At 40.0% G+C, this 20,676-nt stretch overlaps 1 protein-coding gene across 2 annotated transcripts in view; it reads right to left on the bottom strand.

Moving 5' to 3' along the window:
• Nucleotides 1-3,485: 3,485 nt before the first annotated feature.
• Nucleotides 3,486-20,676, bottom strand: part of mvb12bb (multivesicular body subunit 12Bb) — a 35,356-nt gene continuing 18,165 nt past the window's right edge. Inside the window, exons 7-10 of one of the 2 annotated variants that reach the window (XM_088308356.1) lie at nucleotides 19,583-19,644; nucleotides 8,118-8,173; nucleotides 7,141-7,200; nucleotides 3,486-3,527 (exon numbers count right to left, since the gene is read on the bottom strand). In XM_088308356.1, coding sequence (XP_088164482.1) covers nucleotides 3,486-3,527; nucleotides 7,141-7,200; nucleotides 8,118-8,173; nucleotides 19,583-19,644 — 220 coding nt within the window. Of the gene's footprint in view, nucleotides 3,528-7,056; nucleotides 7,201-8,117; nucleotides 8,174-19,582; nucleotides 19,645-20,676 lie in introns of those variants that run through there. The other variant, XM_088308366.1, reaches the window with a different exon arrangement.

The following is a 20,676-nucleotide window of genomic DNA, read 5'->3' as shown; positions in this document are numbered from 1 at the left end:
TGGTCTTTCAATTTCTCCTCAGAACAAGCGCACACACATTTATCTATTTTAATTTCCAAGTGTGATCCAAAAATCATTATTGGCCTTATCATAAAGGCGTGAATAGAAAATGGCAAACATTTGTGACTGCTTTTTTTTTTACAGGGGTTATTCTAGGCAGGCGGTTCTGTGAACACCATTTCTATGTGCCAATCTGCAAAGGCACCTTGTTTCCACCAGGCTGGGTATTTTGTTACCCGACATGGCCATAAACACAATAATACAACATGCACTTGTACCAGATATAAAATCTGGAGCAGTCCAGAAGCAGTATTTATTGTATTATTAGATATTTGTTTCTATGTTTTAGTCATGACAAATGCTGATAATCAAATGCATTCATGTGTGCAGGCCACCACTTTAGTGTTTTTCTCACAGAACGTTGGCTGTAACAAGTTTAACTCTGACCAACCATTCAGGGGATGGAAAAAAGTTGATGCTATCGAGAAATTGCTTGCTTACCCTTGCTGACCCTTTGAGGTTGAATTTGAAGTCTAATTGGTTAACAGTTGTTGAGATAAGATAGTGTTGAGGTCAGCACGCCAGGCCACTTTTCAGCACACTTTCTCTCACGCTGGTGGTAGTAAAGCGGTATGGTTCACTCGAAACGCAGAAAGAGAAATGTGCGCACTTCAACATGCTTAACAGATAATGTCAAGACAAAGTTTGTTTTGCTTGTAAGCACTTTTTTTTTTTTACCTGTGCCCACCATTTGTGATCAAGGCGGAGCCTGATATTTTGGAATTGATTCTGATATATGAGTGGTAGGCATCACCGTGGCCAACAGTTGACCACATCTTCTCTTAGAGGTTGTGAGTTCAAATTCAGGCTCCAGCCTTCCTTTGTGGAGTTTGTTTCTATGTTCTTACCATGCCTGATTTGGAATTCCAGTTTCCTCCCACAGTCAAAAAACACACTCTAAAATATCCGCAGATATGAATGAGAATCTGAATGGTTGCTTGTTACCCCGCCTAATCACCTAAGCACATCCGTAATTTTAGTGAGGTTAAATGGTAGAGAACGTTTGGCTTAGTTGTTATGGGTAGTCAAATGAAACCATCTTTTGGTTTGGTTGTGCAAATGAAATGTTCATCTAGCCTTCTGTAATGTACTTTTAATATATAGATTGCCATGCACCAACATACTGCAGGGATGCATTTATAGAATTTAATCCTGTAGTTAATGAAGAAACATCATTATTTAAACAGTTTTTAGACAACAGAGACACAGATAATTAAACTGGGCTCATTGAGTGGTGAGTGAACCATAATTTCTGCGAATACTAAAACATTTGCTGTACAATGATGTTCACCCCGTGGGATGCCGTGGTGTAGTTACTGTGTTTTAATTATACATGTTCCTAATATCCCATTTCTGTTATGAATAATTGTATTTCCAGTTTTACACAGGGGAGGAAACGAGGAAAAGAAGGAAATGGCTAAGTAAATGTTTACATGATGAATTTCTTTAAAGCTCTTCAGTTTTAAGTACGGTAATGGTGGAATATAGCCCCTCACAGTCGGCAAGTGGAATGTGAATGCATATGGCATGCAGTATAAGCACTGTATGCACAACAGGAAGGAATGCTTGGGGATCCTGTCAGTGTGCTTGAGGGAATCACTGACATGAACTTCACCTCAATACGGAAGCGTGAAAATGATTCCCCTCTGTGCAGAAGAAGAATCCCCAGACTGTCACTGCTATTAGAGCAGCAGAAATGATGAGGTAACGTCAAACCTTGTGAAGGGGGCCGCGAAAGTTGAACTGAGGCAGCTGGACTCTTCTTGGTTGGTCCAGTTTTTGATTTAACTTTTGGGAATTACCATGCACAAGATGACTGAAAGCTACACATACACTCATCAAGGAATGCGATCATGAAGAATCGTCAGGGATTCCGGTTTGGAAAGACATCATATTTAGGAAGCAACTGCAAGAATGGAACGGAACAAGAAGTTCATTGTGTTGTAATATAAGTTTCTTAAACTAGAGTCAAGGGTGTACTAGGCTGTCCCTAAAATAAATGTAATCAAGCAAAAAATTCTTCCATTTTTTTTTTCCACAATATCCAACTGACAGTTACACCCTGGTTTGAGATTCAGAATTGCTTTACTATTGAAGGTGATTCTGTGATGCATGTGCAGCTTGAGGGAAAAGCTCAGATGTATTTATTAATTATTTATTTAAATCTGGTACAGGTGTTATTGTAAATATACTCAGTTTCATGACATGGATGAGACACATCCGGTTGGTATTGAACAAGGGAAGCCAACGACATATATCACAAGGAAGCTTCAGCCGGTGAGCTGAAGTTGAGAGACGGGGGAAGCCTGGACTGGTAGCCAGCCAATTGCAGGGCACATATAGAAAAACAACATTTCTAAATCTAAATCTAAATCTAATTCTAATTCTAATTCTAATTCTAATTCTAAATCTAATTCTAATTCTAATTCTAATTCTAATTCTAATTCTAATTCTAAATCTAATTCTAATCCTAATTCTAATTCTAATTCACAGTCACGCCTAAGGACAATGTTGAGTCTTTACTAAACATGTATGCTTTTGGAGGTAGGAGGTAACTGAAGAAAATCCAACCTCAGAACTTAGAGAACAAATAAAAATGAATATTGTCACACTACATTAAAAATAAAAAATCATTAGCTGCCCATTTTGTTTGGAGCCAATTAAAAGATTTCTTTAACCATAGGTAGTGTATACAACCATGCATGATAATTCAGTCCCAATATTTTCCCAAAACTAAAAAAAAAAAAAAAGTATATTATTCTATTTTATTTGTGAAACATAGGCTTATACATGATCTGGAGTGTGTTCAGTGTACTTTAAATGTGTGTATTTTTGTAAACTGTTATTGGTCTTTTTATAAACAGTTTAATACTTTCAGTGAGACGGGGGAATGAGGCAGGCGGTGCATCAGAAATGACATGTTTTAATATTTGAATGATTTTCTTTTGGCGCTGACTCACTTGATGTGTCACTGCTATGAGGTATGTGTCTGGGGTAAAGCCTCAGCGCCTCAGAGCTCTGCTTGCTCGTTCTGCACAATGCATGATGAACTTTGTGATGGAAATATATTTTTACCAGAACATGCAGACCCACGAGATTTGTCTGTTCGTTATGAGTTTTGGTCCCTCGGAGGCACCCAACCAACTAATGTCAAATGTCAAAATCTCAGCCATTTTAAAAATACACAAATTAATTGGATATTAATTGCTTCATTTATAGCATTGCACTATTTTCCTCTAAAAACAAAGTCCTATTATAAGATATAATTAAATCGAAAAACTTTTGAACATTACGCAAAATCAACCTTTTTCAAAAGTGATGATACAAATGGATCACGTTATGTTTATTACTTTTATATCACTTGATGATGATGATGCTTTTGTCCACAAGCACTGTCCACCATGTTGGAGGATTTCAGATAGATGTTATACAACAATGCTTCGCTCTGTGCTGAAGTTGTAGTGAAACTGCATGAGAAGGAAATACACAGCATTAGTGAACACATATTGCTGCAGTAAACACGTGCTTGAATGCACATTTACACTCAAAAACAACACGATCCTGTGCACAGCTTCTATAGCTTTAATTAAATACCATTATTTCTTTCAGATAAAAGTGATATATATATATATATATATATATATATATATATATATATATATATATATATGTATTCATTTCAGCAGTACATTCAGGCAGAATGCGAGGAAAAAAACAGAATGCGAGGAAAAAAAGTCTTGCTGCCACCTTCTGGTGACTACATCTCTCCCAGTGTGTGCTGCCAATCTCACGGAACACCGCCAAAAAAAAAGGTCACAAAAAGTAGGCCTAAAAATCTTGTCTAAATTAAGTTGCAAATGCATACCTACTTAGTACGAAATATGTGCCTGTTTGGTTGAATTCAAAGCTGATCCTTTCCGTGGTCATGACACATTGTGTTATATGCATAGTAATAGCAGAAATATTCCTTCCAATATATGCCACTGTCATGTATTGATAGTTAATACATTTCAGGATAATTAAGTGCAATTGTAAATTTACCGGAATTGCATCATAATTTATGTCATGCCACAGCACAGTGTTTGGGAATCACTGTTCTAGAAAGGAACAAATTATGGTTGCCATAACTATAGTTCATTAAGTCAACATGGGACTACTTTACATTGAATGTCCCAACTGTTTCTGTTTTCTACTGCGTGACTATAAACGACTCAGAAAAATTAGACACAAAACAAACCACATGAAATTCTAATTCACACGTAAAATATTAAAACTAAAATATTCTTAAACATGAGTGTTGTTTGAAGAAGTGGTTTCCAAATAGTTGTATTACTGTAACAAAACACTAGAGGGTGCTGTAAGATCACTGGAAGAAATGTTTTAGCTCCCCCAAGAAAAGAAAACGTGCACATTGAATTGCAGGTTCTCTCAATCAAATCACCTCATATTCAGATTTTCATCTCCTTGACGGAACCCCGAAACCTGTCACGTGTCACGGCTCTGTTAATCGGGTCATTCAAACCTCAACCGCGCGAGTGAATCCGGTCTCAACATCTGGCACACCAAATAAATAATTCCAGTAAGTATGTATGAATGTATGTATGTAGCCCATGTATTCAGATGTGGGTGAGTGTGTGTGGATGATGGATGGGGGAATGGGGTGTTATCGGGGCGAGCATGTATCAATGTCTGCCAGTTTTACACACAGGCTGACAGGACAGTGACACACTAGAACATGGGCGGCAGTCGCCCAGACGAGCCCAGCTTCATTTCCTGTTCCTGCTCCACTGCCAAAAATATGTGACATGTTGTCTTCATTAATTCCACCTCTATTTGGAGCTCTCCCTCTCACACCACAAGCACACTGTGTACCTCAGTGCCTCTTCCATGCAACCACACATAGGAAGAGACGTACACAAACACACACACTACTTCCCATAGCAATGCTGAAAGGCCATCATGCATAGGTGCTAATGAAAATCCTGTCATGTGTGCACACACACTTCTCCATCTTCACACACTCCCTAAACTAAAATCATTAAGCTAGCCGCGGCCGACATCTTTCAGCAGAGTAAACCACATAAAGACGTCACTTTAAATTGTGTACTAATTAACACTTAAAAAGACACAAATTAGATATGCGTGGCTAAGAGCAATTATAATATCCGCAAGTTTTGCGAGTCATTTGGGAAATGAAAAGAATGCTTAATTGCTGGAACCAACAACTCTGCAGGCATAGCTTAAGTGATGCCTGTTAGGAAATTGTCTGATCTGCAATTGCGGCTGCAGTCTTCCATAGAAGTCAGAGAGCACATCACTTTCAGGCATCCATATTTGCAATGGGGTTAGAAATCAGGCAATTAGAGGCAAAGTGGCACTTGTTTTAAGGCACATCATACGCACTAATGGTAACAACTTCTGGATGAGAAAAGATTGAAGCAAGCGGCAGTGGCTTTTCAGTGAAACTCTATATGTTTTTCTAAAAGACTCAAGAACACGGCCACAGTATAATGAGCCGACTTCTCTGATGCCAGGAAACAAGTAGGGTACACAGTTTACTTGAGTGGAAATGAAGAAAATGCACATTACCATGTGATAATTAACACAATTACCTCCAACAGGAGCTTTTCACTCCATGCTGTTTGTCTCAAAGCTGGATTATGCAAAACGATATTTACTAGTCAATTTTCATGACACTTGATGAGGAGGAGGAGAATGGGTCAAGGGATATTCTGCTAAATGTTGATGTTGGTCCAGTTGTTCCGACTGGGGCCTTCTAATATATGTTACATAATTTTACTGTGGATAATGGATGCATGTTATTGAAGAAAATTGGGCATATAAAGGTTTGTATTATGACGGCGCTGATCCATAAGAGAATTGTTTGGCCTTGGTGGAAGTCTGCACTCCTCTGATGCTATTCTAGTTTCCGATGAAAAGCACCATTTGTGTTATGTTTCGTAAAAGTCTCACTAATTATATTTCTCTCCTGCTTCTGTAGATATCATCGTGGGATAATAACAAGAGGAGAGAGAAGTAAAAATAACACAATTGTGAGGGATGCTTCTACTTGCAAACTAATTATCAAGCTAAGCTGCGACTTCATCCTCATCAGCCAGGCCCCGCCATTAATCTTGTGCTGTCGTCCACTTCACTAAATCCAGCGTGTTACACTATCTCACATTTACTTCATCAGCTCCAGTGCGGCTGTAATTAATGATTTCTCATGCCCTTCCCTTCCCCAGCTCAGCTCACCATGTGTCCGCCTGCTAATCACACCCGCTGAACAGAAAAGAAGGAGGCGAGGGAGCGACGAGTAGTGGAAGGAGAGGAGAGAGCAGATAGGATGAGAAACCAGGTTGCGCTCACACATGAACACACGCACGGTTAATGCCTACTTTGACAGTGAGCTTCAATCAGATGACCGTATGACAGCATGGCGACTGTGTGATTTGGATAGTTTGTGACAGAAGACAGAGGCAGAGTGCAGAACAGACACCTGGTTTGATGAGGGAGTGTTTGCTCCGTAACACATCTCAAACCCAACAGCACCTGTTCTTTTACAGTGGTCTGTCACTTCCTGGCACTTCAGATACCACAACACCGTGCTAATGAGAGAGAAGGTGGGGGGTAGGGGGTTGTTCCTCCATTTAAAGCACACCCATATACTGTACAACACACACACACACACACACACACACACACAGGGTCTTAATTCCTGCTGGCTAAAGTGTGGCAAGGAAATTGAGCATGTTCTGTGTGCGAGCTCATGCTTTCCGGGGCGCTGATTAGGAACTAAAAGAAGATCAAAACCTCAAGAACCGACAACATCCCGAGAGATGCTTGATTGAACTGTTTGGGAGAAGAATTGGGGAATAAAAGTCAAGGGCTTTGGGAGCGTAGACAAAGCTTTTAAGAGGGAATGGCTGCCTAGCCAGGGCATGCCTTTATTCAATTGGGGCTTAGTGGAGCCAACAGGGTCTCGCTGTCTCAGACACTTAATTACAAGCCCAGGACTGTTTGCTTTGCATTCCGGGCCAGCGGCGGCAGCTGCAGCCGAGCGTTGCAGCCTCTACTCACTTCCTCCTCGATCTCTGCCAGGGATTTGATCGTAATGCCCATTAAATTGACTTGCTGCATCTGAAATCAAAAGCATGGAGAGGAGGGAGAAAGCAAGGGGAAAAAAAAACACAAGGAACATGGCGGTTAGGCTCATGGCTAAGTAAGCATGCTTAAAATCTTTAATCCTCTCCCTCTGTGTCAATACAAACTGGCTATGGTGACAACCGCCGCCAGGCAGCCAAATGGACTGCATTGAGCCAGCGCTGCCTGAGTGCATGCATTCATCACTCAGGGTGAGGGAAAGGAAAGGATAGCAGATAAAGGGATGGTAAGAAAAAGAAAAAGGGGATGGATGAGAAGAGTTGAAAGGATGGTGAAGGAAGGGAGGAGAAAAAGAAAGAAGAAGAAAAAAAAATCTAGAGGCAAAAAAAGCTTAGACAAGCAGGAGATGGCGGAATGGAAATTCTGGGACGTGCGGTGCAGAGAAGAGGGCAAAAGGGGAAGAGACGAAAAAAAATAAAACATAAGTGCTGTACACTCAGTGGACAAAATGGAATAAGACTTCTGGAGAAGTCATAGCCCAATATGACCAATGTTGCGATAAGGTCTCCATTATATGGGTCTTTGTAGGTGTTTTCCTCAAAGAGATGTTTTACCAACCACAACAAACAAATGTGATGTGTTATAAAGAATAAGTTAAGCCTGTATCAGTGTGAACATGACTGAATTTGCTCCTACCGACCTCTCACGACTGGGCGTTTCAATGGTTAGAGAAAACGGATACATTGATTTCAAGATAAATAAAGTTGTTTTCAAACTTGGGGTCAACTTCCCTGGAATTCCAGATCACTGGAAAATTGGAGGGGGTGTAAAAAAGAAAACCATGTGTTATGACACATCTGGACTATAAACTTTACCTTGGCTGTGGTTGTGGTTATGATGTCCTTAAATGAGTGTACACGATATAATAATTTAAGTATTTAGTATCATTTTACCTCTTTTGATGTATCATAGAATCGTTGAGTGATACCAAAGGGGACGTCATCCATGGCTGTAAAAAAGAAAGAGGAAAAATATATGTTTTTAAAAGTGACTTTTTATACCAAAAATGACCATTTTTTTCTTCATTTTGAGAGTTTGAACAAAAGTGCATGTGGCATAAAGCAGCAACAAAGCTATCAACATCTCCAGGCTCCCCGACACCTCCCCTCCCACCCGACAAGATGAAAGCCTTTTCTTATTCTTTGCTTCTCGCCTCCAAAGCAGCCCTTCCCAACCCTCTTCCACTTTAATTACTCTTGATTATTCCTGATTTTGTCTTGTCAGAGAGATGTTCACCTCACAAACAAAGACACACTTACACCCGGCACAGAAAAATTGAAAGAAGAAAGACAAAACGCCGGATATCAAATTTGCATGAAAATAAGCCACAGCGTTCGGCCCACAAAAAAGGTAGATTGAAATGAGGACTTGCCAAAAGCACGGTGGTATAATTAGCATTTGACCAAACAAACGAGCTTCAACAGAGCTATAATTAAGCAGGCCTGTAATTAAGTGTATGCCCTTTATCATAATGATCGTGGTTAAAATGGTGTGATGGCTGCCAGTTGATTATTAATGGTGTAACCCAGTACTGCCTGCCTCCTGCACTGGAATCAAGGTGTCACCACTGTCAGGCTAGAGTGCAGGTCTTTGTTTATAAAAAACATGAGGGCAGAAATTAACATGAGGTGACAAGAGATACAAAGCAAGAACTTGGTTGAGGCTGAAAGAAAAACTGCAGCTGCTTGGCCTCATTAAAAAAAACAAAAAAACCCCCCCAAAAAAACTAAAACTCCGACACTTGCCGCAAAGTGCTTTGACAGGGGCCCCCAAAATCACGGGGATGAGCTTCCAGTTGGTGTTCTTCAGGCGCTTGGCACGGGAAAGTAAATTTAGAAGTTTAAACTGAATCTATACTCCTGATTAACAGTTTTGGAGCTTGCAGTCATTTTTAGGAAATTCTAAATTGTGCTTCCCTTTGACACTTAAATTTAAACTTGCTTTGCTTCTTTGGTCATGGAAAAATGTCATCTTTGAAATCCACAACTGACCCTACTCTGCTCAAGCGTGGGTAAGTTTGATTTTATTTTGGGCTCCACAGTACAACTAAGATAATATTCTTGAATGGCAACCAGAGCACAGACCTGATAATGATGACAATTGGCAGATCGCGGCAGATTCCAATTATAATGTGGAAAATGAGAGCTTTGCCAATGTTTTATTCTACTGCTATGTTCAAATAAATAAATAACTGTAGTGAGTCTCAATTTTTTCCGTAGTGAAAAACAATTCCAGTAAACTGGTCTATTGTGGTTTCCAACTTTTTATACAATCACAGACAATTAACACCATGCGTTGACTCATATATACTGTTATCCATAAGCTCCAACGGAACACTTCTCTAAGAAAGGTATAAAATATTTTCTTATATACGGGTAAGTAACAAGCAAAAGCTTTAAAGTTACGATTTAAGGCGGGGTTGTAAAACTATTTTTAGCTCCGGGGCCACATGGTGGAAAATCGCTTACCAAGCGGGCCGGACCAGTAAAATCATGATCTGTAACGAAAAGAATTGGAGCCAATACTATGCAGATTATTGCTATTTCAGGGTACAAGCTGTCCTGGTCTCTAGTCCCTGTGAATAGCAGAGGTAACTGTAAATAAAAAGTTTTCATTTTTTCATAATATACAGAATAATATGAAGTAAAATAAATAATATTAAATCAATAAATGAATACAACAAAACGCAACTATCCAGTGGCAAGAAAAAGTCCCATTCCAAATTTATAGTTGTGCAACTTTTTTGAAGGAATACAGTGAACTGCAAAGAATTATACTGAATCCTGCAAGGGGGTGACAAATTTTAAAAAAGGGTTCGATTAACGAACGCCGGTGTCCCACGAATCGGCCCTAGTGCGTGTGATGAACCTACTCGCGAAATGGGCAAACGACACAAATTGCATCAGAACGTCAAAAGCGCCACTACCAACGGGCTTAAGGGCAGACAATTATTATGAATAAGGCCGAGGAGGGGTCGAGGCCGGAACACAGGGGGATTGACTGGCAAAAAAGGGTCATTTGCCTAGCTCTGAGGATCAGATGCAAAACGTGTGGTATTGTCCATCCCTTATAGGAATGTTGACTTGTATAAGTTCAGAAAAAGAAAAACAGGACAATACACTTGCACTACTACTGTCAATTGGAGCAAGGAGGGCGAGGGAATACATTTGAATCAATAGGCAGCCATGGAGTAGTGAGATTGCAGCGGCTGATGGATCTCCGTAGCGTGGACAGATGGCTGGCCGGCACTGAAGGCCAGGGACTTTCCTTATTGCATTTAAACCGGGTCTCACTTTGTATTCTACCACCATCCGTACTAGCGGGGCTATCTTACATCCAGATGAATGAAAAGGTGCTGAAGATGACTTGGTGTTAAGAAATGAATATCTGCACCACGATAGAATCTAACACAAAGGGCAAAAGTAATGTAAATACAATCTTCTAGCCAGGAACTCCATTATAAAGCATGTTGGAGCCGCTCAAATGGCCAGGATACGGTCCATTAGCTCATGTGTATCGCAGGATGGAAGGATTGGGTAGTTACTTGGCATGTGGAGTGTGTGAGCAGTCAATAGGAAAATGTCACCTCAGATTTTTGGTGCGGTGACTGTGATGATGGTGATGATCATGGCGGTGAGCACAGAGGTGGCGTTAAGTAAGGAGGACCCTGCGGCTTGAGTGATTGTAGTGTAAAGAACGGAGTCAGCACAGGCCCCGTGTGGATCATTGCCTTATTAATGGCTCCGTCAGGTGCGATGAGCAATGGCTGCATTGTCATCTCCAATCCCTGGGCACAGATGAATGGCTGTTTCAGGGCGGGAAGGGCTCCCTCGTACGCCAGGTTGAGCACTAATCCCTCACCCTTCCGTTGTTGGATGCACTGTCGCCCAGGACTTTAGCAACGCCATACATTGCCTTTCCAGGGCTCCACTAGATACAACCATACACACGGGCATGCACACAAACACACACAGACACTGACTGATGGGAAAATATGCGTGGTTGATCGAGCATGACCCATATTACCTGAACCACATCTTACGAGTAAAGCTTTCGGAATGTTGATGAACTTTTATTTTACACTTCACTAATCCAGCACAACTGCATTAATCTCTGTCGAGTAGCGTTTCCAGGGTGATTCTGACTTGACCCTGAATTAGATGAAAAAGTAAAGGATCAGGGTTTTTTGGGGGGGTGAGTATAATGTTCTCATGAGCCAAGACCAAAACAAAAAAAAAACTTTTTTTTTTTAAGTCACGTCTGCCCTTTATATGTCAACAAGCTATACTTGAATTGGGGTTCAATATGGACCTTTGCCTTCCTTGGCCAATGAATGGAAAGAAAAAACAAATATAGTGATGACATGATATTGGGGTTTAATATGTTCCGTGTGCCCCCTTAAAAATCAATACACTTTTATTGCTAATCGTATTTCCTATTGAAATAAAGGAATTCCATTCTTCTTTTCCAGCCTCACCAAAAAAACAAGAAAAAACTGGAGCGTTCGTGAGTCCGAAAAAGCACGGTTTGAAATTATACATTTAAAACATACAGCATTGACATAATTAAATAGATTTAAAAAGTTAAACAGTTAGCGTCACATTTTCGCCTGCACATTGCGATGCTCCTTCTGATGGATAGAGAGATGGCTATTCCACACTTGAGATTCAGTTCCTCTTTCGGAGCTCAGTTCAACTGTAATCTCAGCTAAACAATATATACCTCTGCGTCTTGCAATTTTATCTTTGTGTTTTGCTCCACGTTTTCTGTCCAGATATCCGTTGTTTAAAGGGTTGCAAAAGCTTCACATAGGTATTTGTTAGGTGTGTCTAATTGTATGCTAGCATTAAGCTAGTGGAGGCTGTGTAGTTGTTTAAAAGCACAAGAATTTTCTTTCTTTGATGTTTGGTTTCGCTTTAAGCTTTGGCTGAAAATGGCAATAACCAGTTTGAATTATTTTTTTTTTAATACAGTGTGGTATTTTGGTTGCTTTTCAAGCAAGGAGGGGCTCTTTCTGGAGGACACCTGCAAACGAGCTACAGTTAAAGAACCAATCAGACCAGCATGCAGTTGCCACATGATTCCCGTTCTCACAGCGGTACTTCGACAATCTCAATAGTTTGTTAGGTGTCTTTGAATGTCTCGTCCCATTTTTTTTTTTTTTTACATTTTTCTCCTTGTCACCAGTGCCTCCAGTAGATTTGCCGCTGAGCCCCGATCGCAGCCTCGTCCAACTCGTTACCTAAAGTCTCACCTGTCTACAAAGGACCCACTGGGGCGCCCCTTCGACTTGTCACTTGTTTCCCTGCTTCAAAGAAACGCACCAACTCACAGCCTGTTTTGACTCACTCAGGGACACACCTTGTATACTCAGTTTTTGTCATTAAACTCAACTCTCATCCTGTTTCCTCTTAGCTTTTGGCTCCACCTCTAGAAACATATTGTCAGCCCTAACATACACTTTCCACATACTTTTTACATATTTTTCTCCAATATTTGTAAACATTTAGTTTTTCTTTCCTGTGATTTTTTTCACTGTGATAATCGCTTGTCCGACCCACTCCAATATTTTGATGAAAAAAATATATAGAATGTTTATCAGCAGTGTTTTGGGGGTTTTGTAAAAGTAAATAAATAAATAAAAGAAAGAAAGAAATACCTAAGTGTTTCACTGAGAGTCAATTATTGCATACATGGGTATTCACTATTCGCAATCTTGCCTTGATGTGAAGTGAGATACATCACCGACCACAATACAGTGCTCACATCTCAAGTGGACAATGACCAATTGACGGCTTGCATCTTGAACAACTTATAAATTGGCTCTTTTATATCTCAAAGGACCTTTTTGATGGTACATTTGTATATAATACTGCACTCGTTGTAGGACCGTGCAATATGTATTGGTTGGGGGGAAGTCCAACACCTGAATAAAAAAGTTCCAATACATTACACGTTGACATGCATGTTACATGAGACGAATTTACAAATAAAGCTACTCAGAAAATATATTTATTTTATTCAAACAATGTGATGCAGCCAACTCTCCATGTGTAGCCTGGCTAGACAATGCACTATGTCTCATGTCACTGTGACTCTCAATTTGAGGGGGATTCTTTATGCAGACCATGGAAATGCTATTCTGGTTGCAGAGCCAGCTCTCTGTCACCTCTGCAGATAATGGTGAGTAGAGAAGCAAAGTAAGCTAGAAGAGGACCCCCCTATGCCCACTCACAGCCCTTAGCCACACTCTGACATGAGAAATAGTGCCCAGGCCTGACAGCATCTCGGAGACATATTGTAGTTTATTTTGTCGTCCGGGCATGCCATCTGTGCCATTCCAATGGAGGGTGTGGGCTCAGGCTGCTGAGAGAGGGAGAGGGTGCCAGGCTCCGGGTCCCTCAGTAACTCCGCAGCCGCGGCAGGTCATTAGTCAAATTGCCTAATGAGAGAGAATACAAATGGCCCTCTACCCTGACAGGAGGAATTTTGGAGGTGTCAGAGCTCCTGACCCATACTACGAGAACAGATGATAGCTGGTTGCTATTTTCAGATTCTTTTAATGACTGTATGGCACTATGAAATCCATATTTTTTATTCTATCATTCTACTGTTTTCCTCTATACAGAATAGGGTGGCATTTGACTGAATGAAAACTCAAAAATGGAAGTCTACTGAAAAAAAGTTAATTTAATTGAATATTATTTATTTGTTTATTGGCACATCGGTTAACATTTGAGAATGTATATGGTTGCTCTCCATTAATTATTTATTTATATTTTTTATGGAAAATACATCTGTGTTTTTCTGAAATTTTTTTTCATCGTTATCTAGCATGTCGGCACACAATGCTGCACTTTAATGTAGAAAAAAGCTTACATTAGTGTTATGCACTGTCATTATTTAAACTTATTATTAGAGTAATTCATATTTAACTAAGTGTTATAAGGCAAAAAACAACAACAACAACAACATTGACATTCACACTCACAATCAAAATTACAAATTCCAATTCCCATATTAGAATTCAACTTGCTACCTGAGAGATGCGACGAGAAATCTTATGTAGAATGACCCACTTACCTCTCCATCTGAGACACACATTTCTAAAAATCGGAATGTAGGAAAGGAGCCAGGAGGCAGTCCCAGTTGGACACTGGCCCATCAATCTTCCAGAAAGTGGGCAGAGCCCGTAATACCTACGGAGAGTTCAATGCTCAATGCTCAGAGGATATGGTAAGTTGAGAAACTCAAAAACAGCAGTACTAGTTGTGCTTGAATTAAAAAGAGGAACACAAACAGAACCAAGCACTTTTAACCATTTCTCAATCGTGGTGATCCCCTTACCCTGGCTCGCTCTTGTGAAATTAAACAGACTACCAGACTTTAATCAGCAATCAGCAACACTGTGTCTTTTCCAACACTGCCATGGCACTGCACGGATCCCCAGCTGTGGCTGCTGGTAAATGTGCAGCTGAATGTCTGTACAAATGGGCAGCGCCTCTCTGGACAAGTGTAAAAGCTGGCAGAGAGCTGACAGTAAATTGCACGTGCCGGATGGGACACAGCAGAAGGCACAATTACACAAATCCCCTCTTAATTAGCAGTTTTGGGGGCAAACTAACCAATAATGATGCAAGGAATGTGGCGCTCCGGAAAGCCTAACAAGGAAGACCTACCATGGTGAACACTCGCTGGTATGGTTCTGGTTTCCCTGAATTTGCGACTAATGGGTGAGCCATTTTGGTACCCGGATTAGCCTGGTCGCCACAACCCTGATCCCTCAGCGAGCGACTTGCCCTCTGTACTGTGGAACAGCGGGACCTGCATGCTTGTGGTAGGCATTATTAAGTTCTCCAAGCTCACAGTACCAGGCAATGTAAAGTGGCATATCATGCGGTGAGTAATGAACGGTGCCAGAGAGGAAGCAGGAGGGATGACAGCCAAAGAGGCCTCCTTGGCAGCCACTAACCTGGGCATGCACCGATTTATCATCCCTTAGATCCGATCCACCAATGTAGTGCTGCCATTTGTCATTAATTATGCTAATAAGAACAGGATTTTTCTCCAGCATAAACAAGCTACACTTATTAGTATTGAAACACAATTAGGTTTTCTTAACACACTGTCCATTAAAAAAGGAAAAACATAGTTTCAAATATTTTACTGGGACGAGCATTATGTGTCTTGAGCTCTTAACAGTATGAATAAAATTGTGTTTGAACTGCTTGACAGCAGACATTTCCATTGGAACTTTTCAACATAACTCCTGAGACTCTCAGTTGGTCTTTTTCCAGACCAACGCCATCCTTAAGGTCTCATTATGCCTCCAAAATCGCCCCAAAGTATGTATTCCAAAACCATTTATTACAAACTTAACAAGTCAGCAGAGCCATTAAAAGATGTTAAAGGCATATGTGATCATAAATCTCCTTAAACTATATTTAATGGCTGGAATTTGTGAAATATTTTTATCAAGTTCTAATTAGATGCGTGATAACAAACCCTCTGTACACGAGGTAAATGAGGAAGCCATGACAGGCCCCATCCATTGAGGCTGTCCACGTCTGGACACCGGAACTAATGGAGCTCTGCTTCTATCACAGGGATGGATGGAAAGCAATGAGGGATGAGGCTCTGGAGTCCAGTAAGGTCTGCAAACCTTAGAGGCATTTAAAAGTCTGTTATTTGACTGTTAAAAGGGGCCAAAATGCTTGAGCCAATGGTCCATTAATCATGAATGAACAAGTAAAAAAAAAAAAAAAAAATCAATTAAGTTTCACATATGAGTGGTGCACACATTCTTATTGGCACTATCAGGCTAAAATTGCGCAGATTTCTTTTTTTTTTATTACATGTAGTAAGTTAAAGCTTATTTAGATTTTGAAAAGCATTCAAGATTAAACTGTCAATTGATTGAGTTACAAAACACTAAACAGTGATTCCATTTTAAAATATGTATTTCTAAACATTTTACCATTGTAATATATAAACACTCAATAATAATCCAATAAAATTGTTGTATGTAAATATTCATTAAATGCAAGCGCTGTTGTCCTACTAAATGGTTGTCTGCATCGCCTTCTGCTGACCAGCAAAATTAAGAGGCAAAACTTGGATTTGAAGAACATACTTTGCATGTCTTGATGTAAGCGCTGGCATTACTTCAGACATCAAGATTGGTTTCATAGAACTCCCATTCCATCGAAACGAAACGCGCAGCAGTAAATCTGCCCATACCTCCCCCATAACACTTCCATAAATGATTCATTCAGTTCAGTTTAACTGATGCAAAACAGAACGTCAGTGAGCTGTGGCTGCCTGACTCGTGTTGCAAGTAGAGCACAATCCCGTACGGAGAAAAGGATGACAAAAGACACAGAAGAGAATGACATTCACTAATAAGAGGTTTTGCGGTATTCGCCAGAGGTTGTATTTTTTAATTCTTCAGATTAAATAACAGTTACTCAAAAATATTGGCCCAGCAGTACAGAAACAGTTGAGCTCCGTCGCAGAGTGAGAGAAGGACTCAAATGATCCCCGCCCCCGCACAGCCTGGCTTAGAACCACGCAGCCAAAATAAGATGGAACTTTTGTTTGAAACCTGAAGAGAAACCTCTTAGTGAAAGTGCTATGCCAAAATAATCTTTTTTCTCCAAGTTAGTCAATCAAGCAATGATGTAGTTTTTCGGGAAGAAGAGAAAGGAAGTAATTTTGCTTAATCAGTGAACACCATCTGGAACAATTAACCAAATTTCACAGAACTCGGAGGATCAGTCATATTGACTTATTAAAGATCCAGAATTATACAAGTTATAAATCCTTGGAAAACGAAGCGTACGCCTGCCTGTCATGACAATTTTAACTTCAAATACAGTGGAATACTTGATAAGGCTGAAAAGAGGAGATTAATATATGCAAATGATGTTGAGCATTTAAAAGCCCCCCAACAACTGTCTTGCTTTTTTCCTGTCTCTTATTACAGGGCTTTATGTTTTATTCATACACCAACTTACCTGTCATTCCATAAGCTGTAATATTACGAGGGTATTATTAAACAGCATAAAGTGGAGCTTTAATTGGACAGCGCCATTGCATTTTCCAATTATTTGCTGCAAATTAAATGAAGATGCGCACGCATTAATAAGAATTCTAATATTGTTTCCTGAGACTCAAAAATCACTGTCATCCTGTCAAGATATTTTTCAAACCCAAGTTAATTTTAAGCTTTCTATTTTTTCTCCTCCTCTTCCCCTGAAGGATGAATTGTCTTATGTCTGTTAATTGAACTTCCTCTAATGGATCGGGAAATAATTGCACTCCATATTACTCTAGATGAGGGCCAATGTCAGGATTTATTTGTGATTAATGGGACAGATATGCAAATGTATGACTTTTCATTAGATTCACTTTTTTTTTTTTCATCAGGTGGAGGTTTGCTGAATACATGTTTGCCGAATACTTTACAGGGGACTTAGTTTCTCGGTTATGCGGGTTTTACACATTTCTTTTATTTTTTTTCAATATTATTCTTTGACATATCCATTCATTATATATAATTTTCCATCATAACAGAGTTAATTGGGAAGGCAAGGATCAAAGTGATGCAAGCGAACAAAAGCACACGATTGCTACGAAAACTTGATAACTCCTCAAATGAACTTGAACTGTCAAGGGGGAATAAAAGTGAATGGGAATTGCTTTAATATTCTGGTAATAAATGTCAAAACGCCTGCACATCACATGTGTACATAATGTGACTGCTGATGACACATTTCACAGACATGTTACCTCTCCTCCGCTCAACTCGCTTTTCTTTTGTGTGTTGGGGTTTTTGTTTAGTTGGGAAGTGACGGAGGGTTTAATCAAGAAAGCAGGCAATTCATCAATCCAAAAGAAGGCGCCTGTACGGGCCTGACAGAGCGCACATGGTTTTAGAGCAACTCGAACCTGGCCAGCTGTCAGCCTGCACACACAGACTCCCACGCGCCTACACACACGCACATGCACACCCACACACGCGTACAGAAGAGCTACCATCACAGTCGCAGTTAACAATTAAATAGGTTGTTGTCTAGAAGGTCACACAAGGTCTGCAGGCAATCACATTGATAATGAAGCGATGTTTTTCTTTTTCCTCAGCCACATTTTGATGCTGCAAGTCAAACAAAAGATGCGCTTTTTTTTTGTTCAAAGATAAATAACGATTGCGGTGAAGTGCATGCACAGTTTGCGCTAGTTCTTCACTGTCGCTGAGTGACAGTAACTCACATCCCTTTTGCAGCTGGAATTATTTTGTCTCATTCTGGGGCCACATGTTGTATTTTCGTCTTAACTTGCATTCATATGATGCCTTATTCCAATATTTCATCATTTTGGCTTTGCATCCTGCAGGTTTGTCAACTGGGATGTGCTCCGAGCTTTCATGTGAACCACAAACATCTTAATATGTGTTCAAAATTGATAATTGTGTGCCCATGAATTCATAAAAATAAATATTTCTCATGCCTTTTTATTATTTATTAAAATATTTGAACGAGGTTTGGTAAAACAATCTCAAGCTTGGGTGTGCCTGTTCTTGAGGAGCAGGATGAATCCTCACCACATGGTGTCTCTCTCCAGCTAGATAAAAACCTGCCTGCTTCATTCACCTCATGCCGTCACACAATCAGGCTGGAGCGCAGATTCCATTCGGAGGTTCCTGTATTGCTTAAATTTGGCCTCTAAAATGCCAAAGTCTCACACTGGTTTATTGTATTACATTAACACAGGACTCCTAATGTTTCTTGACCAAATAAAGGAATACGGGGTCAATAATACTGAGGTGGTGGATTTAGCTTTTACATATGTAGAATTTTCTCAGCTGCAGATCAATTAAAATAAAGCTTGAATTTTAATAAATCCTAACAGAGCTAGAAACAAACTACAGAGAATAAAGTAAGTTTAAGAATGGTAACCTCCATAAGCCTACATTGTCAGTTATTACTAAGTAGTTCCTACATCAATGCATTTGCTCAGGTCACCTGCATTAACCTGATGAAAGCGGTAGAAACGTTCCACATTGCTTTTGAGCAAAGTTTCTATATCAGGTTACTTTGAATGGGATAGCCAACCTATATGTGAACACATACAGGACATATTCGAATATTCCCTTTTCTTTTCATGCACTGATAAATGCTTCTATTTCCGTGATGCCACAATAGAACATTTCCAATTGTTTTCCATTTTTTTATTATTTTTTGGGGGGGGAGTGTTAAGTCTTGTTTGCTGCTTGTCTGACTTTCCATCTAAATGTCATTGTTGACTACAATGACAGTAAAATAATTTACGTAAATGTGAAGAGTGAGAGATGCTGTACCTGTCATGGTGTAGCTGCCACTGCTCTGGTGCTCATAGTCCGACCTGCTGATGGTCCTCCTGCTGTCGCAGCGAAAAGAAAATGATACAATGTGACTGACATTCAATCGTGTCAATTCAGTGAGTGCCATATTAAATGGAAGGTTGCCATCTATGTGAAATTTATATTCATATAGCCTTTATTGGCACATGTGTATATGTAGCAGTGGCATCGGAGCATCTCAAGAAATATTAAAGTATCTCCGTCTAAAAGACAGACCTGAGCTGTGAAATCAAAGTTTGAGTCTAAACGGGGAAAATAAGGCAAAAGTTAAACCTGCATCAGTTGCCTGCGGGCTTGCACAGACCTTCAACAGAGCTTTAGAGCAGGATCTTGTTAAGTCTGGAGGAGCCACGGGATTCCATTATTCAAGGGAAGTCTGCTTTTACCGTTTCATGGCCTTGTATTACAGAAAACAGCACTGAATGCACTTTGTGGGCAGTTGAAGTTAACAAACCATATAAGATTGAAATCCTCATCAATCAAGCTATCACAAATTACACCCCCTGCTTCACCCCTACGGATCGATAAATCCACAGCTAGTGAGGAGGAGAGAAAAAAAAAACAGCTTCAAGAGAGCTGCAAAACATGATGTGCCTTGGAGGTAGCTAAAGAATACAGCAGCTATAAAACAAACCAACTCATAATGATGACGCAAAGTAGTCCGTAATATCATTAAAATGGGAATTGCTATGATTAGAACGCACCGACATTCGACGTTATACGAGAGCAGGTTAGCAAAATTCTGGAGGAGTCACTGACGTGCTGTAAAAATGGGGAGATTGTGGAAGCAAATGATAAGGAGTGGTTTGTTTTGTTTATTAATGTACTATATATGTTCTATCCATATAATACAAAGTACACACTGAATGTTCTATTCATGGATAGCAGTCTTATGCTAGTTGGGAGGGATATAAAATTTAAATTCTTCAGTTGAACGGTGGAGGCTGTACACAAATTGGACCTTTGGAAGACTTAGGAGAAAAATAAATAGAATCATTTCTATCAAGGGCAATAAAACAAGACTTCAGACTGGCTGTGGTATTCATGAGTTG

Source organism: Idiotropiscis lumnitzeri, chromosome 1, assembly GCF_059441095.1.
Source record: "Idiotropiscis lumnitzeri isolate Australia: NSW breed Sydney's pygmy pipehorse chromosome 1, RoL_Ilum_1.0, whole genome shotgun sequence".
Taxonomy (NCBI): Eukaryota; Metazoa; Chordata; class Actinopteri; order Syngnathiformes; family Syngnathidae; genus Idiotropiscis; species Idiotropiscis lumnitzeri.
This window is presented reverse-complemented; position numbering and strand designations above follow the sequence as displayed.